The following is a 26872-nucleotide window of genomic DNA, read 5'->3' on the forward strand; positions in this document are numbered from 1 at the left end:
TATTATTTATGACAGAACTTCTGGCAAGTCTACTTATATACTATATATTATTAAGGTTAAGATTATATTTAACGAAATAAGAAGCGTTTTCATAGAAACTGAAGCTATGGCTGGAGGAATGCATACACGTTTAATAATCCATATTAATATCATTTTTGCTGATAATGATTGTGCAATCAGATATAATGTTATTATAAAGATAATGTCTTTTAATGAAACAATGAAAAATGTCAGTTGTGTTCAATTTCTGTATGTGTAGGGGTGTGGTGTGACAATATGAATATTCGACCTTTGATACCTGAGCTGGCTGAGATAGCCTGTCGAGAACTAAATGAGGATCCAAAGAGGATTGAAAGCGACGTACAGCATATAAAAGATTGGATATCTAAACAACCTCACTTAAGAGCAAGAACAGGTAACATCTGAAATAAGATTCGCATAATGAGAGAGTGAGGTAGACCTCCATATTTTACATTTAATCATTTTACATCATAAAGTCTCTTTAATTTGACACTTTTTTTTATACATTTACAATTTGAAGCGATTCAACCTTTTTTCCATATATCATCATCGTCATAATTCTCTTTCGATATCGGTCTTTTGAAGAATCAGGTTGGAAGAAGATATCTAGTTTCTTTCCACCTCTCCTATACAACTCCATCTTTCCATACATCGTATATTAGTTGTGCACTGTGGTGTTAGTAGTGCAATCAATGTGTGGGTGAGAAAATGTATATTATTATTTAAAAAAATCGAAGAATTTTCTTTGCGTTGAACGTTTGTTACAATGGGTCACTCTTTGCCAGTAACTTACTGGTGTCAATGGCGCAAAGGCTGGTTTATTAAACACTCTCATGGTGAAGGAAAACACCTTGTAAACACCTATTAAATACGTTGTAAAGAAATTAAAAGGTTGTGTAGTTGATGATAGGGCCAGCGTGATTGATTTATAACAAAACTTAAATCCAGGGCCGTTTTGAACCAAAAAAAGCCGTACAGTAAATGATGAGTTGCGAAAGTGCCCTATTCATTAATTGCTAGAGTAGAGTGCGCGTGATTGTCACAATCGTAATTGAACCAATTATTGTGATCAACACATAACGTTTTTTTTTAAATGATAATACGGGACGAGACGAGCAGGACGTTATTATCTTTAATATGACACACTTTTTTATTACATTTACAATTTGAAGCGCCTTAACCTTTCTTCCATACATCATTATTGCCACATTTCTTTCTTTTTATCAGTTTTCTGCTATTGTTTCTTTTGTGCTAGTTAGGTAGGTTTATGGTAGGAAAAACATATCTAATTTCTTCCCATCTCCTACTCCTCCTTTCCATACATCGTATGCTAGTTGTTCACGGTGTGGTTATTAAATAAAATCAATATGTGTGTGAGAATGATGTGTCTTTTTATTTAAAAAACACATAGAACTTTGGTTGCGTTTAATTGTTACGATGGGTCACTTTGCGAGTTGGCAACTATTAGTGTACTGTGCGACGATGGTGCAAAGGCTAGTTTTCAATTTTCGAATTCATCGTTCAGAAGATAAACATCTTAAGGACGACACACAATTAGCAAAGAAATTCAAACATTGCCCATGAAGTTGATAACTAGACCAGCGTGATCGATTTATAAAAAACTAGAGGATTGATAGAACTTGAACTCAGGATCGTTAGACTTAAAAAAAGCTGCACTGTAGACGTTGGGATGCGAAAGTGCCCGTGAAAACGTTTACCAATACTGCAGCTATAAGTGTAGTGTCACTTGTGAGTTATCTTGTTTATTCATTGCTGGAGTAGAGTGCGCGTGATTGTCACTTTCGTAATTGAAACAATTATTGTGATAAACACGTTTCTGCCATTTTTGCTCAATGCGGAGTTTTAAACCATTACAGAAAATTGTAGAATGTAATTTTTCACACAATACGATATACATACTACAACGCAAGCAGCTGAAGAGTTTACCTTCAAAATTGAAACTTCAGAGTTAAAAGTTATCAGACTATATTGTTTCAAAGTTTTTATAAAACACATGTCTGAAATTGTCTGTTATGTGACAGTGACCTGTAAAAGTGTGTAATCATAAATTTTGTGTAGAAGAATAAGTACTATAATGTATATGTATGTACTGAACATGTAAAGAACGGCGGATAAATTATTACATCATTTTATGTTCTCATGTAAGTGACTCGTATTATGTTTTTAATGAGAAATAAATATCTTTAAACCTAAGTTTCCGCAAACCGAAACATTAAATCCCAACATAATATAAAAACCACAAAGACTTAAGTATATTGGACATAACTATGGATAGATAAGATCTTGTCATTAAACGGTGATAGCAATATATCTGTAACTAGAGATACGTTATTGAAAACGGCGGTTAATGTATGAAAACTCGGTGCTACAAAACTTTTCAAATTTATTTATAAATTCAAAAGTAAACTGTAAAGTAAAACCTTGTAAAAGAAAGATGCGAAAGGTTTAATTTTCGAGTCATAGTTATATAGCCTCTGAAAGTACGCCATGTTTAACATCTGTGTTGAAAAATTTATTGCTGACCCACCTAAACACCTCAACACTTATTACTATATTCAATATTCCAAAATACATAATACATACATCCCGATGTAAAGATGTATTAGATGTTGCCTATGCGAGAACAGTACATAGAAAGAACAGGTTTATAATTCGGGCATGTAGCTGTTATAATAGAGCATACAGTCATATTTCATGAAAAGTTTAATTTTTTTCAGATCATTGGTTTGTGATAATTTAAATAATTACTGATTTTTTTAACCCCATTATTATATTTTTTTTCTGAATACTTATCTCATTTGTAACTAATTCATTATAGTATTGTATAATAGGCGTGTATAGTATTGTGTAACTTATGTAGCTTGTAATTAGTGGTTAATTTGTATTACTTTTGTTTTGTGGTTTTTATCTTACCGTTGCTTCCCTTTTAACTAAAAGTGTCGTATAAATTGTTGGAAACTTCACTGGTGAAAGTGTAAGCTTTAAGATTTGTTAATATTTAAGTATCATAATACTGTTTGCTTCCTATACATGAATAAATAAAAAAAAAAAATCAGCAGTATACTTCTGCATATAAGCAGTGCATTTTCTTCATTCAAGGCTTTTCTCTTGATCGCTTTCAACGACCTAACTGCCCCTCTTGCCTTAATTGGCTTACTGGCTAGCTTAGGAAAAAGAAGTAGGGAACGACAGGTACAAGTGTAACGTTGATCCTTTATAAATATAAAAAATAAATGATTATTTGTTTGTCCTTTCCAAGTGTTTTTTCAAAGCATAAAGATGTGACCACGCAACAGTAGGTACGAGCAAAAGTGTATGAAAGATGTTCGAATTGTATCCATAGAACTGCCATTGCTAATTGCCAGCTTCGTTGTTACCAACAAACAAAATATAATTAACTTTACTTTATTGTTCAATGCTTATACTTACAATACTATGATTTCATTAAATTAAAACTATCATTATGGGGATGTGTACCAAGAATACTGGCAGCAAGTTGGGGACCCAGTGCTCTGTGAACGGCTGGATCACTTGGCCTTGCGTAGAGATGTCGCTTCATTGTGTGTCTTCTACCGCATTTATCACGAAGAGTGTTCCGAAGAGCTGTTTAAAATGATTTCTGCCGCCGAATTCCAACTTCGCACGACACGCCACAAGTTAGGATATCATCCCCACCATCTGGGTGTGTGGCGGTCCTCCACAGTGCGGTTTTCAAGGAGCTTTCTTCCACGTACTACAAAGCTGTGGAATTAGCTTCCTTGTGCGGTGTTTCCGGGACGATACGACATGGGTACCTTCAAAATAAGCGCTTACACCTTCCTTAAAGACCAGCAACACTCCTGCGATTCCTCTGGTGTTGCAAGAGATTGTGGGCGGCGGTGATCACTTAACACCAGGAGCGCTTGTATGTCCTCCTATTCCATTAAAAAAAAGTCGGGTTTCCATTAGCCCTATTGAGACGCGTAGAAAGTACTTTTTACAGTCTCTGTATGTCAAAGCAAGTCGCGCACTTCCTTGTAGTCAATTATTTTGTATTATTTTTAGTGGCACTACAAGGCCATATACAACATACAGCGAATAAAAGCCATCGTAAAGGTGCCCCTTCTCTCTCACCCGCCTCACATCATACACTTTCCTTTCTTATCTCTCTTTTATCGTCGTTAGTTATATCTGGATGCGGTCTAATAATGTATAATTTTATTCAAAGAAGCCATTTAGGCTGATATTTGACGCAGTGTAATATTTAGACGAATAATGGTTTAAATTTTTAGATGACCAGTGGATTGTTACGTTTCTACGCGGCTGTAAATACAGCTTAGAAAGAACAAAAGAGAAATTAGACTTGTATTATTCGTTCCGCTCGTTGGCTCCAGAATTGTTTAGGATTAGAACAACAGATCAGTTGTTTAAGGAGATTATTAAACTTGGGTAAGTAAGAAAGTAATATTTTTATGTTTTAATCCAAAACTTATGTATATAATCTTGTAGTATAAGTACTGTCACAAAAAATAATGCGTTTCTAATTTTAGCTATATGTTCATAGTTATTGAAGTCTCGGTAATTAATATAAATTAATTCCAATTGTAAAAGCTACTTTTGTATTTTAATCTGTCTGGATACAAATCTATGGACTCACGCATTATTTACACAGGACTGCCACTCAAAGCCAACTGCTTTCTCTAATGATGTTTGAAGAGACTCAAAATCTGGTCTGGATAAGCTCCCATCATCAGCTGTCATAAAGTCCTGATCATTCCCAACAAGTTAGGCATGGGCAGTTCATGCCTTGTGACCAGAGTCATGAAAATGACTGACGGCACCATATCCACTTTGTGCAATGCACAGCTTTTCTCAATTTCTTCAATACTGAATTCCATTTTTCATGTTTTAATCTTCTATATCTTCCTAAAAGTACAACGCGACTTTCCGTTAATAATCACTGTATTTTCGTATAACCTTCAAATTTAATTTATAATTGAGTTGATGATGGATATATTTGTACCGTTAAAACGCTTACCATATTTTATTATACATTCTTAATATTTTCTTTGCTATATATATTATATATATAATATATTTATATATTCTTGCAGGGTTTTCTTAATATTGCCACCATCAAAGTCAGCAACGGCTCCTCGAGTAACAGTCATTCGACCGGGAAGATATGATTCAGATAAATATAACATTATAGACATTCTGGCAGCAACACACAACTTAGAAAAGGTATTTAGCGTACATAATATACCAATTTCTGTTTTATTATATATATATATATATACATGAAAGGAGACATTTCTTTTTGTTCGAGGAATAGGCCCACCACGAAATGTGATGTATAGTAATGAAACATATATTGATTTATTCCTTATAATCTCTAGATTACAACGGTATATTTAGTTAGAAATGGTCTAACCGGAATACTGAGAAATACGACAAAATGTGAACGTCAAAATAACCTAAAAATCATAAATAAATGTTAGTAATAAGCTATTACGTTATATCTTGACATAATACAGAAACGGCCAAAATTAAGTAGGAGTGTAAGTAGTAATATCTGATATCAAAATAAACAGAGCCTGTAGGAAGAGTAAGGATACAGCTGATAAAAGATGGTTTACAATGATGCACAGAACAAAAATGTTCATCACACTAGTATATTAATAGTCCCAGGCGTGTGTACACCGACACTCCAATACTTCAGTTTAGCAGTCAGGGCAATCACCATAACCTAGTGGTTATTGCTTCTGGTATAGTTACCAGAAATCTTGTAAAAATACTTAGCAACCATCATTGTAATTTCAAAGTCGTGTCTTAATAAAATAAGTAAATACTATTGAGGTAAGGTTTTGTACACTGTTTATCATAGGGAGAAATAACACATTGTTTATATAGTATAAATATTTAGTAGTCATCATCATTTTTAAAATCATCTTTTATAATTTGAATCTCATCCAGAAACGATGCAGGTGGCTCAGTCTCATCTTGATGCCGTGCCCTAAATACCACCCAACAGACATTTCATGTTCACAGCAACCAACAGAATGTCTACCCACCAAACCATTGCAACAGTAACCGGCAAGATCAGCTCGAGTATTAGAAATCGATGGGTCAACCAGATAAGTTTTTCTAATTGTGTCCCTTGATTGTATCCTACCCCAAAGAAGGTACTTCTTTTGAACAAAATTTTGTATTCTCCGGAGGCCCAGTTCAAGTCTCCAGGTATCTCAGACACTAATTAATGTTTTCGCACATTACGATGAACATACTGCACAATTAACACAACGACTCTCTGGAGTATAATATGCTGTAAATGCGATATTAAAATCAATGAAATAAATTAAATAATTATATTAATGCAAATAAAACTTTCACGCAACTCTAAAGAAACGAAAAATACGGAATTCTGTTTTGACAACATAAAAATCAAAATGACAGATGCACAGTTCACAGATATAGACTTTGTCTATGTTACTTTATTCCATTGCACGGTAATATTAAACTATTCACGGTCTAGTTGGCGCCGTTGTGGTACCCATAATCTAGCCGGCATCCTATGCAAAGGAGCCTCCCACTTGTTGATTGATTCTATTGATTTCTTAAAGGTTCTATGTTATCGTTCCTTTTATAACCAAATGGTCTTTGGCGTACTACAAAGATCGTTTATATTCGCATTATGTTATGTACCTCATAATAATATATATAAATAATAATAATATATAATGACACACTTTTTACACAAATTATCTTACCCCAAGATAAGCATATATAGCCTGTGTTATGGGTTACAAGACAATGATATATTTAATACAATATATTTACTTAAACATACATAAATTTATATAAACTTACATATAAACATACATAAATACATTTAAACATCCATGACTCGGAAACAAACATCCATATTCATCAAATAAATGCTTGCACCTACCGAGATTCGAACCCGGGACCTCTAGCTTAGTAGGTAGGATCGCTAACCAACTCATCCAGCTGCAAACTTCTCCCCGATACCAATGTGTACTTTATTGGCATATGAAGCGTGTTATAGGCAGCGTAATGGTTACTACAATGAATTTTGATGGAAATTTAACCAAATTAAAGACGAAACATGAATAATTTCAGATTGTACTAGCGGAAGACGACAGTGGCGTTATTGTGGGACGGCGAACAATTCTTGATCTAGAAGGAGTGACTATGGGACACTACGTACAAATGACACCAAGTTTGATGAAGAAAATGGTCGTATTAGGACAGGTATTTAGAACATTTTAAGTCTACATACAAGTGGAAGTTGATTGCAAAAGAGAAAACTGGCCAAACTCACCCACCTTAATACGCAAAGTTCACTTTTTGTGGGACGGCGTACAAGTTTTGGCATAGAAGGAGTCACTATGGGACACTTTACAAATGACACCAACAAAAAAATTATTGAAGTAGGCGTTACTTTGCGGAAATCCATAATTATACAAATGATTTGAGTTTTCTTTAGTGTTAATTCCGCCAATATTTGTCTTTAAACAATACGACACGTGTTTCGCCTCTACACGAGGCATCCTCAGGACGTGTTGTCTCGCCAAAATCTGGCACGAGACTGAGATCAATTGTATAAATGACACCAAGTTTGATGAAGTTAATGGTCTCTTTAAATGGTTGTATATCCATCTAAAACCATTTTATCTTGCCACCAGCCATTTTATGTTGACTTATTGTTGTCATCTTTGGGAGTATACTGATAACCCGTCGCACTGTTTCCCCAGCCGGCTAGACTAACTACATTTTCGCTCAAAAAACTTACAACAAATATAGAATCAAATCAAATCATCTTTATTTGCAGAATAAGATGTTGTTGGATTATTATTATTTGGTGCTCTTTTCCTAACTTTTAAGGCATGGAAACTTACGAAATTGGAATACAGACTTAGTCTTTATTTTAAATTCTAATAACTCCATGTGGATAAAACAGACAGACACATTATTATTAGTTGATTATTGACTGCTCACACTGCCGGCAAATGACTATTTTTACAAGTTTGTCGTAGAGACCACCATTTTACCAGTAGGAGGCTTCTTTGAACAGGGTGCCGGCTAGGTTATGGGTCCCACAACAGCGCCTATTTCTATTGTGAAGCAGTAATGTGTAACCATTATTGTATTACGGTCTGAAGGGCGCCGTAGCTAATGAAATTACTGAGCAAATGAGACTTAACATCGTAGGTCTCAAGGTGACGAGCGCAATTGTAGTTCCGCTCAGAAATTTTGGATTTCACAAGAACCCTCAGCGGTACTGCATTGTAATGAGCAGAACGTATTAATTACCGTTTCTCTCTCGTCCCTTATAAACAAAATAAAAAAAATAAAAAAGCCTTTTATTTCTTACAGCTTATAAAACATGAAGTTAGATTAGATTAAGTTAGTTTACTTACATACAATTATTAGTTTGTTAGTGATTAAGTTTGGTTCCTAAATTCACTTGTGTTAGGGTTCCTTAATTCTATACTATTTGTACTAATATTCTTCATTCTGTAAGAACTCCTCTATAGGTGAAGGCCTACTCCAAAGATAGCCAGTCCTCTCTAGACTGGGCTACTTGAATCCAGTTGGGGCCAGCTTTTCTTTTAATGTCGTCTTCCCAACTAGCTACACGTCTACCTCTCTTTCTTTTTCCCCATGGACCCGCCCATGTGGTCACCATTTTCGTCCATCTCTTGTCACGTAGACGCGCCACGCCTCGTCCCGTACTGTCATAAAAAAAAGAGACAAGAGCTTCCTCTCGATTGGTCAAAAACTGAGTGAATGCCAGCGGATATCATCTAGTACAGTATTAGTAAAGCAAATAATAATAGATGGAAAAATATACATACACTTATATTTTATTAATGTTTACAGGATGCTCTCCCGGTCAGAATGAAAGGAACACACTATATTAACTTACCGCCAGGATTCGAAACTATTTTTAATGCAATGCGAAGTTTACTGAACGAAAAAAATAAGAGCAGGGTTTGTATATATTTTTATTATTATTTTTTGACATGAACTTTTGTCGTTAATAAATAGTTTTTTTTCTCGTTTTTGGGGTTTCATACCTCAAATAAAAAACGAGACACTTATGGGATCACTTTGTCTTTTATGTTAGAAGGTTTATTTATGTGCATTGTATTTTCAGTTGTACGTGCATAATAAAAACTTTGAAGAGTTATATGAATATATTCCTAAAGATTCATTGCCTACAGAATATGGAGGACATGCCGGGACTACAGAAGAAATTATTGGTAACTTTCTTTAACTTTGATTTGACGTTTATCTTTTTATTTTATTAAATAAGGCACGAGACGAGCAGGACGTTCAGCTAATGGTGCTTAATACGCCCTGCCCATTACAATACAGTGCCTTATTGAAAAACCCAAAAACTCTGAGCGGCACTATAATTGTGCGAGACATAAGATGTCAAGTCTCATTTATCCAGTAATTGCACTAGCTACGGCGCCCTTCAGACCGAAACACAGTAATGCATACACATTACTGCTTCACGGCAGAAATAGGCGCCGTTGTGGTACCCATAATCTAGCCGGCATCCGGTGCAAAGGAGCCTCCCACAGGTCTGCCGATATGTATTTGATTGTATATGTGCGGAACCCAACGGTGGTGCACAGTTGAGGAATAGATTCTGAAGAAACTATGGAATCTCATGGGATTAAATAAGAGCAGTTTTTGTTGAGCGCTAGAATGTGGGCCGGCTTGAAGTATTGGCGTGCTCTATTTATGACGCCTAGTTTCTTCGAAGTCAATTTGGCTTCGCCTTCTAGGAGAACGCAAAATTGGCAATCGCTCGAGATTTCAAAATCCAGAACAATATATTCACAATTTAATTGGTTTATTATTTAGCACAGAATAATAACTCATTTTGAACGGTATGTCACGTCTGAACCAGGCAGACAATTCTCAATTAGTTATACTTTTCTGATATAAATCATTTTCTTCAAATCTCTCGTATTTATTTAATTATTGCTATTATATTGATATCACGACAGACACTTCGATTTATATAATTAGATAAAGGTTAGGAACAAACGTTACTTAGAAATTTTTGAGAAATGACATCTTATCTCGACTCACTAGTTAACATTAAGGTAAATTCTTGCAAACAAACTTAAATTTCATAATGATGTTATTTTGAAATAAAACATTCGTAGAAAATACTCTAATTTGGTTTTACAGATTACTGGCTCAATAAAGTTGAAGAAAACAGCTCCTGGTTTGAGAAGGAAGTCCAATACGGCACTGACGAGAGTAAGAGACCAGGGAAACCAAAGAATGCTGCAGACATGTTCGGTGTTGAGGGATCCTTTCGGAAACTTGAAGTTGATTAAGAGATATTTATTCACTTTCACAACATTATAAATACATTAAAATATACCATCATTATAATTATATATTATTTAATTTTCAGTCTGTTGTACTCAGCTATATATACTACATTTACACAAGTGCGAGTTCTTTTGTATCGAATTAAAAAATTTAATTTTCTGTAGTAAAGGGCGTCATTGTCAATAAGCTCGCGATGATTTAATCGAACATTCCCCATAACCACCATTTGGATGTGTGGCGGTCCTCCACAGTGAGGTTCTCAAGCCTATAGAATCTTGCTCGAGAAAAGTAAGTCAACATGTCAAAAAATATGAGCGATAGCTCTATTTTTATGGAAAAGGAGGACAAACGAGCTAACGGGTTACCTGTTGTTAAATGATCACCGCCGCCCACAATCTCTTGCAACACCAGAGGAATCACAGGAGCGTTGCCGGCCTTTAAGGAAGGTGTACGCGCTTTTCTTGAAGTCGTATCGTCCCGGAAACCCCGCACAAGGAAGCTCATTCCACAGCTTTGTAGTACGTGGAAGAAAGCTCCTTGAAAACCGCACTTTGGAGGACCGCCACACATCCAGATGGTGAGGATGATATCCTAACTTGTGGCGTGTCGTGCGAAGGTGGAATTCGGCGGCAGGAATCAGGTTAAAAAGCTTTAAGTTAGCAGACTATTGTGAATAAGGGGGTAAGTCTTTAATAGGGAATACCTCACAATTATAGTTTATCGATACTTTTTTACCATTATTTAGCATCCATTACGAAATACCTACCCAAGGATAGGATACAACTATTTTTGTGTTATTCGAACGATATTATAATTTTAACAAATTATAAATTTAATGAACTTCTAGCAAGTATTTTTTTACGATTTAACTTACGAAACTACTGTTTTGTGAGTTGTGGGTGACTAAAAGGGTTTTTTGATGTGACAGAGTCATGCTGTCAGCTTATGACTACAGTATGATCGGATCAGACTCGTTCGGATTAAGTTCCTCACTCGCACAGAATAATGAAAGAATAATAATATGGGTAAGTGGGTTTATTGGGGAGGATATCTGCTGTCAACGTTTCGGCAATTTCAAGAGTAGGGTGTATTCTCTGGCTGCGAGTAGATTATGAAGACCACGTCCGGTCATGTCTACAGGTCATCTGGAAGGTGTCAAGGTAGCCAAATTGGCTTCAATGAAGCTAGGGGTCATTAATAGATCACGGTAATACTTCAAGCTGACCTAGATTCTAGCGCACTCCAAAAGTGCAGGCACACCAGATACACCCTGTATAGTTTTCACCTCTGGTCGGACGCACCCCAGTATCAGCTAGAATCTAATGCCCGCGTTCAACGCATAGCAGCTCGAATTGTTTGGGATCCAGTGCTCTGTGAACGGCTAGATCATTTTGTATTGCTAGGAGTTTCCGAACAACTGCTTGACCTGATTCCTGCCGCCGAATTCCACTTTCGCACGACTCGCCACAAATTACGAAATCACCTCCACCAGGCGTTCCCTTACAGTGCCTTTTTCAAAGAACTTTCTTCCTTGACATAGATATCTTTAAAATCAGCCTGTACACCTATCTAAAAGCCCGGCAATGCTCCTGTGATTCCATTGGTGTTGTAAGAGAATGAGGGCGGCGGTGATCAATTCATCAGGTTTCCTGTACGCTCCTTTGTCCGTTTAATAAAACCTGAGTAACAACGGGTAAGTTAATACGGTTTTTAAAAATTAGATTGCTTTGTATTACATAACATGTAAGACATTAAAAAACGTTATTGTTTATTTCTCCTTTGCTTATAATTATTATCTGTTTACTACTTAAACAAAAAAATAATAATTTAAATAAATTAATTTTCATTTGATTTCATTAAATACACTAAGTATTTAAGTTTAAGTAATTTGGTAAGCGTGGTGTTTTAAGGTTTTTTACGATATTTCTAGAAACACTGTGCGCTAAGTATTTAAAGTTAAATAGCTTTTTGAATCGGGTATTATTTCCTTTAAAAGAAGCTATTTATCGATAGGTTGCGCCCTACCCTAAGCCCGTCCGCGTTCTTTCACTTTAGGACGGTCCGACAGGTTTGAACTCACCGCGAGAAGCGAACAGGCAACATCGCTTGTATTCTATCCGACAAACACGACCAGCGTCTTTGAACATGAAGCACGCGAGGTGGCAACATCGCATTTTTATGTGCAAAGATTCAAGTTCATTGAATCATTGAGTGTTGACCCAGTGACCTCGTGACCCGATTGTACAATGTACAGCATGTTAATATTCGCTCAAAATTAAAAGTCTACTTTTTGACCTAACTAGCACCGATTTTTTTCTGTTTTGTATATCGTCAGCAAATGTTATAACAAGTATGTGGCTACATTTAATTCATAGATGTAAAATACGTACTGTATAAAGGCTCCACAATAACACTGTAATTGTATCGACTTATTTGATATAGGCTATCGTATAATAGCTCGTATATGATGCCAGTGCTATCTATAAGATTAGCGATATGAGACGATGAAACAACGTTAATCAGGTTGTCTTATATTTGATAATTCAGCTTACACGATTATGCTCAAAATATTTAAAAAAGTGCGTGTGTACTCACTGTACTTTTACATAATATACATCTTTGGCGTTAGAAAACGAAATCCTTAAATATAATTATTCTTCGTGCTATTTTACGATTATAAAAACAATAAGTTAAAAAAAAAACAATATTAAGAGGCATTTCCTACATGAAAATCAAATCGGTAAACAATACTCTGTATTACTATTAAAACACATCCCTTGTAAAATAATCAAGGGACATGCTATGACAATATGTACATGAATGAGAGAATGAATGAAGCTTTTATTGCAAGCAAACTAAATATCGGTAGGTACCATTTATCAAGACCATTTTAATTATATTTCAACTAATATACATTTATCTTCTTTATTGATCGCTCGCTTGTCCACAGACATAGGCTTCCTCCAGATCTTTCCACGTCCATATAGTTTCTGTAGGTACCATATAGAATATTAATTATAATAATTTTCCTTTTGGTAAAAAATATTAATATGTCATTGAAAAGAATAAATTCCTGTTTAAAAAAAAATTTAAGCATTTTTTTTTTATTTTTTTTTTTTTTATTTTTTTATTTTTCAAAAATAATTTTTAACATTAAATAAATTATTTAATTAACAGTTGTTAAGTTAAACTTGTACAGAAATTGTATAATTAAAAGAAATTAATTAAATATTGTTAATAAAAGTAAAAGTAATATTTAAAAAAAAAAAATTTAACAGTAGTTCATTAAATAATTTCTTTCCCATCGCCGTTTTCATAAATGATGATGTAAAACTTTAAAATATTTACCTTATTTTTGGCTTTCTGGCGCCCTGCTGATGTAGATACTTTTTTCTAGACATTCCGAATGGAACGAGTAGCGAATGGAGTGGCAGATAGACTAGATATAGTGAAGGCCTTTGATCATGTATGGCACAAGGAGCATCTCTCAAAACTTCCATCATTTGGGCTTCCCGGGAGTTTATGCAAGTGGATCTCCAGCTTCCTCACTGGGCGCAGCATACAAGTCGTTGTCGGCGGTTATTGCTCGAACCCGAAGTCCGTGAACACTGGAGTGCCCCAAGGTTGTGTGCTATCTCCCACGCTGTTTCTTCTGCATATCAATGATAAGTTAGACACCTCCAACATATGTTGCTATGCAGACGACAGCTCTGGTGGTGCCGTATGTACGGGCCATGCAGGTCTCTCTCGGGAAATCGTCGACCAGTGCCGGGAGAAACTTGTGTCTTTTATCGAGTCCTCTCTTGAGAAGGTCGCGGAATAGGGTAAATTGAACCTTGTTCAATTTAACCCCCAGAAGACTCAAGCTTACGCATTTACCACTAAAAAACCCCATTTGTCGTATCACCGTTCTTCGACAACACTTCCCTTAAAGCCTCGTCTAGTATCGGAATACTGGGTCTCGAAATCTCGAGCGATTGTCAATTCTGTGGCCATCTGGAGGGCAAAGCCGAATTGGCTTCTAAGCAGCTGGGCATCAATAATAGAGCACGCTAATATTTCAAGCCAGCCCACATTCTAGCGCTCTACAAAGCGCAGGTCCGGCCACACATGGAGTATTGCTGTCATCTCTGGTCTGGCGCACCGCAGTATCAGCTCGAACGACTTGACCGCGTTCAACGCAGAGCAGCTCAAATTGTCGGGGACCCATTTCTCTGTGAACGGCTGGATCACTTGGCGTTGCGTAGAGACGTCGCTTCATTGTGTGTCTTCTACCGCATTTCTCACGGGGAGTGTTCTGAAGAACTGTTAAAACCTGATTCCTGCCGCTGAATTTCACCTTCGCACGACACGCCACAAGTTAGGATATCATCCCCACCATCTGGATGTGTGGCGGTCCTCTGCAGCGCAGTTTTCAAGGAGCTAATTTCCACGTACGTTTAGCTGTGTAATGAGCTTCCTTGTGCGGTGTTTCCGGGACGATTCGACATGTGTACTTTCAAAAAAAGCGCGTACACCTTCCTTAAAGGCCGGCAACGCTCCGGTGATTCCTCTGGTGTTGTAAGAGAATGTGGGCGGCGGTGAGCACTTAACACCAGGTGACCCGTACGCTCGTTTGTCCTCCTTTTCCATAAAAATAGAGCTATCGCTCATATTTTTTGACATGTTGGCTTACTTTTCTCGAGCAAGATTCTATAGGCTACCATGTTAGCTCTAAGGCTAATAACTATAGACCGTACTTAGATTTTGCTCAGACTTTACATAGGTAAAACTTAGCCGAGTTCATGCTTAGCATATGCATCTGTGAGTTCGTTTTTATAGTCATTTGGCAACTGAAATTATGCTGAGCAAAAGTTACGACAGCCCAATGCGAAAGTCAAGTTCGTGTTTGTCACACTCAGCAAAATCTAAATATGCTTTTTTTTTAAATAAATAAATAAATTTCGTTTATTTCAAAGATTACATATACATCTTTTTTAGTGGTTGAGACTTCCCAGTAAGTTGTCTCAGGAAACTTGTATTGGAAATATCGCGCAACTTCCTTAGCAGATACATTTTATTTAGTAAACAATATAGAAATAAACAGAAATGATTAAAAACCAAATTTTACAATTAACAATGAATTGTGTGTGTGAGTGAGTGAGTGTGTGCATTTGAATTGGACCTTTTTACAAACAGACAATGCTTTCGTTCCCTCTAAATGCCGGCATTATATTTTAGGGCACGCTTATACACTATATTGTGTGGGTATTTAATGACTGACTCATCATGCTCAGCTTTGAAAAATTCTTTCGGGTAAAGACTCTAGTCAACTAAGGGAGTCTCGCTCGTATTTATGAAGATCTTCTGCCGTGTTATTTAAAAAATAGACTGTGTTATTACAAAAAATAATTTAAATATGACTAAGACACGTGTTTTGTTAAACAGTGTCTAACTAATTAAGTGACGTCTGAAGATTGACGATAAACAACAGAAAGACACGGATTTGTGTTCAACGCGTGTTGTACTTTTTTTTAGGAAATAGAAAATAATCAAAACTATATAACATTAAATAATTTTATTTCTGTTCTAATATATCTATACACAAATATAGGTACATGTATATAAGTTATTCATCCCAAACTTTTACTGCGGTTATTTTATATATTATTAAATTTCTTATCCTCACGATACTAATTTCTTAAATATTAATCGACGTCTAGTTTCCTGAATGATCCTTCTACTCCAAATAGCGAGGATGTAGTTTTAGGTTTGCCTGGTCTCAAGTACTCGTTGGAGCGCGCTTTGTCTTCTTCAAGGAACCAGTCGCGACGGCTTTCCACTTTGCCTTTCCAGTAATCTGGAATATATTCACACATTACTATTACAGTAACATTATTTTCACTTTGAGAATTAGGGCTATATTTTTGAGTTCCTGTAAAAGAGGGAAAAAACATCATGTAATGTATATAGGGACATAAACGATTATCTAGCATCTGCGATAATCCTAATGTCAACACCAGAAGAGACGTAAACTTGTTATGCCTACTACTCGGTTAATTAGTAAGTCTTTTATTGGGCGATGTATTTGCTTTTATAACATGACCCCAGAAAATATACAAAACAAAATATGAGCGAAATTCAAAAGATTGTTTATAGCTTTTATGTGGTAAAGGTTACTATAACATAAATGACTGTCTTAATGATACGACATCTTGGAAATTGAGCAACCGCCTTCAGACAATTTAATAAATGGATATTGTTATATCGAAGTTCTATTAAAAAAAACCCGCTGTGTTTCTTGCAATGTTTTTCTCAGGTTCTGAGAAATACATTTTCGAATGTTTAGAAGCACAGTATAAGAAAGACATGAGCCGTTTCAAAAATACAAATTGAAAAGGGGTAGCGAAATACGATAGCATCACAACACCTTATTCCCTGAGACTTGAGATAATTAAAAAGAGCGCAAAAAAGAATGCTGGGTGAGTTTCTTGCGCCGCTTCTTCTCTCTCAGAGCACCATTTGTTTCCCAAGCGGTAGTAGTATCTAGTATAATAGAAATGACATCAAAAAGAATTCTAAAGGAATCCATTTTGAAAAAATAAATGCCTTTTTATGCCTTTATAGAATATCTGACGTGCGTGCAATTTTATTGGATGTAATACCCCTGATAACATATAGATAGTGGAACTGCTATTTAAACTTAGAAAGGTATGAGATGCAATAATAAAATCGAAATAAATAATACCAGTCAGCTCCTGAATAGAGCCATTTCTGCCTCCGTACTCTTCTGGTAACATCTCTTGTGGGAATTTCTCGTACAGAGCCGCAAAGTTTTTATTGTGGACATGAAACTGCAAAAAAATCCATTTAGGTAAGTCATCTAGAAAAAACAATAATACTAAGGGTGAAACGTTAGCAACTTTAAAAAGTTTAAAAATAACTACTGAGAAAATACTCTACAAGGTAAGTTTATGTAAACTGATAAAACAAACAAAGATCGGAATAGGTAGAGATGGTCAAAGATTTGACTTCCAAGTGGGCAGAAAATATGCACAGGAGGGTTCTTAAGATGCATCAGATGAGAAAAAATAAATAAAATCGGTGGCACATTTACACATGTAAACATATACATACAAAAACACACATATATATTAATGTGCAACCAGAATATTGAAACGAAGCAAATCTTATGATTATGTATTTACAATTATATATTTATTGTATACTAGCTGACCCAAAAGACGTTGTTCTGTATATAATAAATAAAATAATGTTTTTATATGAATTTGTCAATAATTTATCATTACATCAAAAATTACTTCGTAAAATATGCACCCTGCTGTCGTAACGAAATTGTTTCACAGCAGAACTGTCAAACCGTGCGTCAATTAATTCTCTCATAGAAATTATGTATGGACACATCAAATGAAAAAACAAATTTGTTCTTTTTATTTAATTTAGCAGCGTTTTCCTATTTATTCACCTTTTAAACCTTCTCTGGACTTCAACTTCACAAATAATTCAAGACCAAAATTAGCCAAATCCGTCCAGCCGTTCTCGAGTTTTAGCGAGACTAATGAACAGCAATTCATTTTTATATATATAGATATTTACAATACAACCTATGATAAAGACAGCAAACGTCGCAAATATGTCGGTCTCAGTGAGTCTTACATCTTTGTGCCGTTTGGTGTCGAGACACTTGGCCCGTGGAGTCCAGAGGCACAGAGACTGAACAAAGTACTTTCTACGCGCCTCAATTATAGGGCTACTGGAAAAAGCACTGGGAGCTATTTCGGCCAACGGACCAGGGTGTCTACTCCGTAAAACGATATTCGATATATCGTGGCATTCGAAACGATGATTGAACGAACGAAACATTTTTCGATATTATCGGTCCTAACCTTAGTTAAAAATGTCAGAGACGAATATTCGAATATGACAAATAATCATACGTCACTTTTACGATAATCTCAACGACACCTAGGCTGTCGTTACTATAATCGATTCAAGTTGTATAGATATATTTGCCATACAATATACATACTTAATAAATATTATTAAAATAATTATATATGATTTACTATACAACTGGATTTTTTTACTACCAAGTAATTTAAGTCATTTTGTTGATCGTTTATGCGTAGAAAGTATTGCCAATGGCCGCCTGAGACATTGGAAGTCGACGAGAAGGCTTGAGTTACTTTTTTTTTACATTTTACTATCCGCAAGTTTTGTATTATATATTCAATTTTAAATGGTCATATTATATTCATTACATAATTTTTGAATATTTACATTTTGTGTAAATGATGCATATTGATGGTGCAGAGTCTGGCATGGTCCTTAGCGCCTAAACTATCTTTTGACTTTTGACACTTAATAGCACAGATAATGTTTGGTTTGTGCATAATTCATTTACTCTAACATCGTAAAAAAATCAAAATATTATTATAGTCTAGTCTATGGTTACGATGTTGTTACGATAACCGATTTGAAATACGAACATTTGTTAGAGTAGGGTAGGTGCGATATATTCGGAGTATTATCGTATCGTTCCGAATATATCTTAGTAAATTTTCCGGGTAGGCCTCCAGCCTTGCTATCCAATGCAGTAACGATGCCAGTATTCTTGGTACACTTCCCCGTAATGATAGTGTAGATATAGTCATTATACTATCTGAATTAAATGCGATGGCGAATGAAGTTTTCACCTCCGCCGTGCGATCTTAAGCACACGCTCTATTTTGTTTTTCCTCTTGGCCCTATCCATATTTTAGTTGACATTTTTTTTTATGACAACAAGGGACGAGACGAGCAGGACGTTCGCTTTCGATTGATACGCCCTGCCCATTACAATGCAGTGCCGCTCAGGATTCTTGAAAAACCCAAAATTTCTGAGCGGCATTACAATTTCGCTCATCACCTTGAGACATAAGATGTTAAGTCTCATTTGTCCAGTACTTTCACTAGCTACGGCGCCCTTCAGACCGAAACACAGTAATGCATACACATAACTGCTTCACGGCAGAAATAGGCGCCGTTGTGGTACCCATAATCTAGCCGGCATCCTGTGCAAAGGAGCCTGCCACATTAATGTACATCTCTGTATGGCTTGGTTACTGCGGTTTTAGTTTTGTAGCTTGTTCCACAGCATCTATCTGTTACTGTCTACACGTCTATGATTAAAATAGTTTTTGATATGCATCTAAAATATGTGACAATTACTTACTCTGTTCCTTAACTTCTCGCTTATAAATGTTTTTAATAGTGAGTAAGCTGTTTCGAATCCCGGAGGAGTGTTCAATAAATGAACAGCTTTCATTCGTAATGGCAAAGCCTTTTCAAACGAGGTAACCGTTTTCTTGGCTAACGCTGGAGTAAATTGCGACATTAAAACAAATCCCAGGTCTTTACCATCTGAAATCACTTCCTGAAATAACATAAATTATATTATTTTCGTTGATTATTAAACACAGTATCACTTTTGAAAGGGTTTTCATTAGAGGGAGGCTCCTTTGCACAGGATGTCGGCTAGTTTAAGTGTACTCCGTGAAGCAGTAATGTAAGCATTTCTGTGTTTTGGTGGAACGGGCGCCGTAGCTAGTTAAATTACTGGGCAATTGAGACTTAATATCTTATGTCTCAAGGTGACGAGCGCAATTTAAGTGCCGCTCAGAATTTTTGGGTTTTTCAAGAATCCTGAGCGGCACTGCATTGTAATGGGCAAGGCGAATCAATTACTATCACCTGAACGTCCTGCTCGTCTCATCCCTTATTAACATTAAAAAAGGGTTGGAACGTTTATTATAATCATATACTTTGAATATAGTAGCGTTTATACTACCTGACAGCCCGATAAAGCGTGAGTAATTTTGATTTGTAAATGTGTCCGTTACCTAATATTCAAAATACTAAGGAGTTATTACAGAGCGCTAACTGTTAACGACTTGTCAATCAAAATCGGCGACAGAAACAATTACTGACATGTATAAATACCACTGGACAGGCTGCTCCATTTGTTTGTCAGCAAATTTTTTGTGCCTATTTGAAGCGCCACTCGCGAGCGTCCACAGAACTAATTGTGACGTATAATGCAAATGGCTGCGAAGGAACGTACGAAACTCTGAACTATTTTTGCATTTTGAATTAATTTCGTTCGTATTCCATGTTATTTATAGTTCTTCAATAGTTTTAGTACCGCAGACTCTTGCTAAATTGCCAACAGCGCCAAAATGGCGAATATCAAACAGATACAAAAACACTTTGACAGCCGCCAGTCCAGTGGTAAATAGTAGAGGTCAGTGGTATAGATTCAATAGATTGGCTTTCCTTTTCTATATTGCTTGCGTGCTTCTTTTTTTTAAAATAAAATTTCGTCACAAATAATCATACAATTTTATTACTTAATATACTGAGTGCAGTCGCTTCATTCCCAATCTGTGGTATCAATAAGAAGTCATATATGTTACAGTAAGCTTTACTATACAAACGTTTTTTAATAATTCTCTTGAAAGTCATACACTCTAGTGTTGAATTTTTGTAAAATCTAGAATGTTCTAGCTATGTGAAAAAAAGATCGCAATGAACACAATGAGGAGGTTTTATTTTAATCCAAAGAAGCTAGTATGCCATGTTTTTTTATGAGAATAAGGGACAAGACGAGCAGGATGTTGAGCTTATGGTAATTGATACGCCCTGCCTATTACAATCCAGTGTGACTTAGGATTCTTGAAATTTAAAAAAAGTTCCGAGTGGCACTGCATTTGCCCTCGTCTCCTAGAGACATATGATGTTAAGTCTTGTTTGCTCAGTAATTTCACTACCTACGGCGCCCTTCGGACCGAAACACAATAATGTTTACACATTACTGCCTCACTGCAGAAATAGGCGCCGTGGTACCGTAATCTAGCCGGCATCCTGTGCAAAGGAGCCTCCCACTGGTAACTATAACAGTAATCTTATAAGCCGTATGGGCTTAGAGCTATAGAGCGTTTGAAAACACAATATAAGTTATTATAAACATTGCTGGTATTTTGATTCCAACTAGTTAAGTTGTGTAATGATTAACTGCTTACCATTGTATTCAATAACCTCAATAATTTTAAGTGTATCGATAAGATTGGTAAATAAATAGTAAATAAAAAATTTCAAACATATGATACTGCATTTTATATAATAAATACTCTAACCACTATTTGATTATTAAAATTAGTTATTTAATGGTGGCTATCCAACTTTAAGAATGACTGATGCTACATGGTTCATTAAAAAGAAAGAAAAGAAAGAAGTATCAGCCTCAATGGATACTCAGAACAAGCGAATGCAAAACCATCTGAACCAACTCGCAAATAACTTGATCTAAAAATGAGCACAACTTTCAAAAGATTAAAAAGATTAGTGCCACAAAAATCTGAAGGGAGTGTAGATAGTACTTTATATTTTTTGTGGATTTTGCTCCAAACAAAATATTCTAAAAGTATATATCTTAAGGTCCAGCTGAATGTTGTAAAGACATAATATGGCAGGAAAATTTGATTCAAAGTGTCATTTCCATTTTTTTTGACATTCATAAGTGTCATTTCCGTGACCTACGTGAATAAACTGATTTTGATTTGATTTGATTTGAAAGAAATTCTTTACCTCACCAGCGATGACAAAATTATCGTCCTCCTCAATCAGCAAATCGATTATCATGAAATTAATTTTCATTATATCTGCCATGGTGACGTCAGGACCTATTTCTGAAGTAAATCTCACTAATACTGGCCGAGGCCCATCTTCTTTAGCACATTTGCTCAACGGCAAAAATGTCCTGTAACAAACATCGCGAAATTGTAAGATAACTGTTTGAGTTGTATATTTATTACTTCGTTCATATGTTATGTATCTACATAGTATTACCTATCATCAATACATAACCATAAAAGAAACAACTAAAGAGGAATTAAAAATAATACTAGGTGGGTGTAAATCAGTCGAGTCTCTAGTGAGGAAGTTGCTCACGAGTTTCAAACGCACTTTTTCAACCCACTTGCGAGGAAAAAAGAAATATAAATTTACGACACACCAACATATGCGATAAAAATAAAATAAATGTTTTTTTGATTTGATTGTGATTTTCAACAGCTTAGATCTCTTTATTTTTCCAATAAAAAACTGTATTACCCGGTTAAATTGAAAGTGCTCTGTTTCCTCTCATATAATTTGCAGTTAAGTACTAACTTAACTTTGTAGGGATAATTCTATTATGCACTAGTGTATTATAGTTCGTTTTATGGTCCTAAACATAAGGCTCACTTTACGAGCAAGTGTGTTGAAAAATATGTAAATCTGTAATTGCATATTGTTTTGCATTCATTCGGAAATGGGTTTTTTGTAATTCATGTAAAAACTGCAGTGACAAATAACATTGAATTAAATTATTATAACAACAAATTTATTTTAATATTGTGCAGCTCATCATGGTTTTATTAATATAATAAAAAATAATATATTCAATAAAATGTTCATATAATTGTTGTTTGGAGTACATGAGAGAATACTCCCACATAAAGGTCAATCTCTCTGTGCCTTGACCACTGGTATTGCGGATGATTCATCACTTCCCGTCACATCAGCCTTTTGCCCCCTCTCATATAAAAAATACTGTTACGAAGACTTGTAATTCTTGTAATTCCCGGCGTTTTTGGACATGAGGCTAATACATAGTAGTAAATTGGATATAACACATAGTTGACCTCGTTTTCAGGAGGCTGAAACTGCTTTTTCAGGCGATTTGAGTACAACCTTAGATTCTTGGTACAACTTTTACAAAACCCCTTTTTACAGGCATTGTTACAACTGGTTATACCCCTTTATTGAAGGAACATTCTAGAGTGAGAATTCTAGAATGCATGACAAGAGAGAAGGAAAAGTAGAATTTTATAGAAGCTGGAGCGATTGTTCTAGAATTGTGTGACAAAGACGGAATTACGTCTGGCAAGAGATGAATGATCTTGCATTCTAGATTTGCATAGAAAGTTCTCGAATATTGTTAACAGGCATATACAGGCTGAAACGCAAAGAGTTCAGTTCCGTTGTGAATGGCAATACCAAGCGAATAGCTTCGAAGAGATAATAGTGAGAGTATTGTGACCAGTGATTGATAAATGTGTGCGTGTAAAGTGTGTGTAAATTAGAGTAATTAATGACAGTGTTTTGTGTGTGAATTTACGCTCTATTTGCTTTTGTGTGTTATATATATCTTTTTTCTATTTACTAATTTAACGACTTTTCTATCCACGAAGCTCGTAATAATATTTTATTATTCTTAAACAATATGATATTTACCCTTTAGCCAAAATCCTTTGTATTTTTGGATCAAGAGGATCTCTGTTTTGAAATATTTCCGGCACCAAAGACCGCAGTGTATAACTCATATCAAGCTTCTCCTTTGTACGTTCTAGACTGTATTTATTTCCACGCAAGAATGAAACTATCCTTTGATCAGCTGAAATTAAGATAAATTAAATACTGACTTAGGCTTACAAATATTAGTAACTCTAGCTTTTCGTATACGCTTGGTGATCAGCAGTTGCCAAGGAAAATCTAACAGAGAGCAATTATTATCCAGTAGGTATCTATTTGAAATGCTGGGTGCCTCAAATATTAATATTTAAAACTATGATCATTGTAACCGTGTGCTAAATTTATCACTTAAAATCATCAGTGCGTAAATATATCTCACACATCCTGTTACTATTATTTTAATAAATAAAGAATAAAATTAATTGCAAATGAGAACATTGAAGCTTTTAGTAAATAGAAATACAAAAAATAACTTTACGGGAACTATGAACGCTTGTAAAATATGTAGGTAATATTATTCCAATTGATGGCAAGGTAAAATTATTAACATGAATCGAACAATATTGAGATAAAACTAAATTAGTAGTGAAGGGATAGCATACCTACTCAACAGATGTCTAACAAAAATAAGGTAGTGGACTACCACTAGCTTATTTTTACCTTGCATATTATTTATTTACCTACATTATTTTACCTACCATATTTTAGGTATTTATTTATTTCTTTAAGTAGGTAAGAGTATATTGGTCCAAAGATAATCTTAAAGAACCAATAAGGGCTTGGATGAGTCAAAAAGACGCATACCAAAACTAATCATTCTTTGCACAGTGTAGCGATGAATACTTAAGTATTAAATCTTTATATTATTCATAAGATTAATGGATAAAAAATATGGATAAAGATAATAATAATAAGATTCTAGTTCTAAGAGTGTTTAAATCATACCAATACAGACAATGATAGTGTAATTATTTATAAAAAAATCGTTACATGGTAAAATTTTACTTACACGGATTAGCCGATTCTAGGTGCGGTTGTTTTTGAAGCCATGTCCGTATAGCTGCAATATCCGATTCTACTCTTTCCGGATCCTCAAACAATTCTTTTATAGCTTTCTCTTGTAAAGGCCCGGAAAGTGGTCGGATTGTCATTTTTAAGTCTGTAAAAGTAATTCAAGGTAATTTGAAACCACTAATAGCCAGTGGGTATAAATACAAACAAATTCGGTATACAGTATGCATGTCTTCTCTCTATATATATATAAAAATGAATTGCTGTTCGTTAGTCTTGCTAAAACTCGAGAACGGCTGGACCGATTTGGCAAATTTAAGTATTGAATTATTTGGGGAAGTCCAGAGAAGGTTTAAAAGGTGAACAGATGGGAAAATGCTGCTAAATTAAATAAAAACAACAAATTTGTTTTTCCTTTGATGTGTCCATACATAATTTCTACGAGAGAATTTATTGACGCACGGTTTGACAGTTCTGCTGCGAAACAATTTCATTACGACAGCAGGGTGCATATTTTACGAATTAATTTTTGATGTTAATTCATATAAAAACATTATTTTATTTATTATATACAGATCAACGTCTGTCGGGTCAGCTAGTTATGGAATTAAGCTTTGTGTATTGAAATTTGTGTAAATAAGCGATGTTATTATTGGTATGATGTCCTGTAGGACCTGAGCTGAAGCTGTAGGTCACAGAAATCTATAATGACAGACATTTAAGACGTTTGATTCTCATAGTAGGTAATGAGGTACCAAATTTATACACCTATACTTATAGGTAATAAAAACGTAAATATGCCGTGTACGTCCATTAAATATTCACTCAATAAAACGAATGATAATGTATAAATTTTATAAACAAGGCTAAATAAGTCATGTTTTTTTGTGCTTGCTAATATCTTGCGAAACATATGGCGCTCTGAGAGAGGAGAAGCGGCGCAAGAAACTCTCCCAGCATTTTTTTTGCGCTCTTTACAATAAATATATACAATATTGTACAGTCATTTCTATCGCTATAAAATAATCATAATCTAGTCCCAGGCTGTCGGATCATTTAGATATTCAGCAGTGGAGTAATAGGATTTACGACAGAGCCATTTTTTTTATAAAACATTTAAATTTATTTATAGATAATGCCTGAACAGTGGCTGGGACTTTATTATAGAAGTGTATACATTTACCCTTAAAGCTATTATGTATCTTATGAAGCCTACTAGAATTAGTTACAAGCAATCCCTTATTATTATGGGAACCTATATAAAAGGACGGAAACGCTCCCGTAAGTCCTTTGGTGTTTCAAAAGGTGAGCAACGGTGATTACTTTTCATCCGCCGCGCGTATTTATTTATCACACTACACTGAAAAACTATTCCTATTCAAAATAAAATTATTATTCAAAAAAATATTACTTACGATTGCTCTAGAAGATGCTAAATATGTCTATATATTCCAAAAACGACCAATATGGCTATTAACACAATTAATAACACACACAACAAGTTTCAGAAACCCCAAAACAATATGTTTAGATATTAACACATACCAACCGTTTTAAAAACTATTTTTATCGTATAATATTTTAGCTAGTAGGTATAAGTACTATTTAATTAAGGCTAAGTAATTATAGGACTTAACAAAAACCTTTTATAAATTGAAATAACTTACTTGCTTCACGCTTATAATAACACTAACGATATTCTTGATGGTATAATATTATAATATGTAAAACATTATTATCTCAAAAGCTTAAGGTCGCCCGGTGCGGCAAGTGGAACTTAAATAATTTAAATGAATAACAAGTTACATTTTAAATTTCACAGGCGTGTTGTAACTTGATAAACTTATTTTGTTACTAGCTGACCCAGCAAACGTTGTATTGCCAATATTAAAATCGCGATACAAAAGTAACTGTTGATCGTAGATGGGTGATAATTTGAAGTTGTATGTATTTTTTAATGCTGACTCATAATCATACAAATTTAAAAAAAATGTCAAAAAAATAATAAAGTAAAATTTGGCGTGGACGACCCTTCACATTTAGGGGGAAGAAAAATAGATGTTGTCCAATTCTCAGACCCACCCAATTTGCACTCAAAATTTCATGAGAATCAAGCCGTTTC

At 35.0% G+C, this 26872-nt stretch overlaps 2 protein-coding genes across 4 annotated transcripts; one reads left to right on the plus strand and one right to left on the minus strand.

Moving 5' to 3' along the window:
* The first annotated feature begins 244 nt into the window (after positions 1–244).
* LOC126972692 (retinol-binding protein pinta-like) lies at positions 245–10470 on the plus strand. The gene is made up of 7 exons (XM_050819588.1): positions 245–415; positions 4314–4470; positions 5136–5265; positions 7165–7296; positions 8929–9039; positions 9206–9311; positions 10258–10470. Exons 1-7 carry the CDS (start codon positions 277–279, stop codon positions 10407–10409), a joined length of 927 nt encoding a protein of 308 aa, XP_050675545.1. The 5' UTR covers positions 245–276; the 3' UTR covers positions 10410–10470.
* Positions 10471–15949: 5479 nt separating this feature from the next.
* On the minus strand, positions 15950–26563 carry LOC126972686 (retinol-binding protein pinta-like). 3 transcript variants are annotated; one of them, XM_050819576.1, is made up of 7 exons: positions 26418–26563; positions 24749–24898; positions 23722–23881; positions 22033–22204; positions 19622–19822; positions 17135–17240; positions 15950–16246 (listed from the first exon to the last, which is right to left on the minus strand). In XM_050819576.1, exons 2-7 carry the CDS (start codon positions 24888–24890, stop codon positions 16095–16097), a joined length of 933 nt encoding a protein of 310 aa, XP_050675533.1. In that variant the 5' UTR covers positions 24891–24898; positions 26418–26563; the 3' UTR covers positions 15950–16094. The 3 variants fall into 3 exon arrangements, with proteins under 3 accessions (XP_050675533.1, XP_050675536.1, XP_050675534.1); XM_050819579.1 differs by lacking the exon at positions 26418–26563 and adding an exon at positions 26394–26416; XM_050819577.1 differs by lacking the exon at positions 26418–26563 and adding an exon at positions 26166–26340.
* Positions 26564–26872: the final 309 nt, after the last annotated feature.

This window comes from Leptidea sinapis, chromosome 27, assembly GCF_905404315.1.
Source record: "Leptidea sinapis chromosome 27, ilLepSina1.1, whole genome shotgun sequence".
NCBI classification, from domain to species: Eukaryota; Metazoa; Arthropoda; class Insecta; order Lepidoptera; family Pieridae; genus Leptidea; species Leptidea sinapis.

Coding starts and splice junctions, on each gene's coding strand:
- LOC126972692 (XM_050819588.1), top strand. CDS start 277: ATGAATATTCGACCTTTGATACCTGAGCTGGCTGAGATAGCCTGTCGA. Junction 4,471..5,135: donor AAGGAGATTATTAAACTTGG/GTAAGTAAGAAA, acceptor ATATTCTTGCAG/GGTTTTCTTAATATTGCCAC. Junction 5,266..7,164: donor CAACACACAACTTAGAAAAG/GTATTTAGCGTA, acceptor GAATAATTTCAG/ATTGTACTAGCGGAAGACGA.
- LOC126972686 (XM_050819576.1), bottom strand. CDS start 24,890: ATGACAATCCGACCACTTTCCGGGCCTTTACAAGAGAAAGCTATAAAA. Junction 23,882..24,748: donor CCTAGAATCGGCTAATCCGT/GTAAGTAAAATT, acceptor TCTTAATTTCAG/CTGATCAAAGGATAGTTTCA. Junction 17,241..19,621: donor GCGAGAAGTTAAGGAACAGA/GTAAGTAATTGT, acceptor ATTTTTTTGCAG/TTTCATGTCCACAATAAAAA.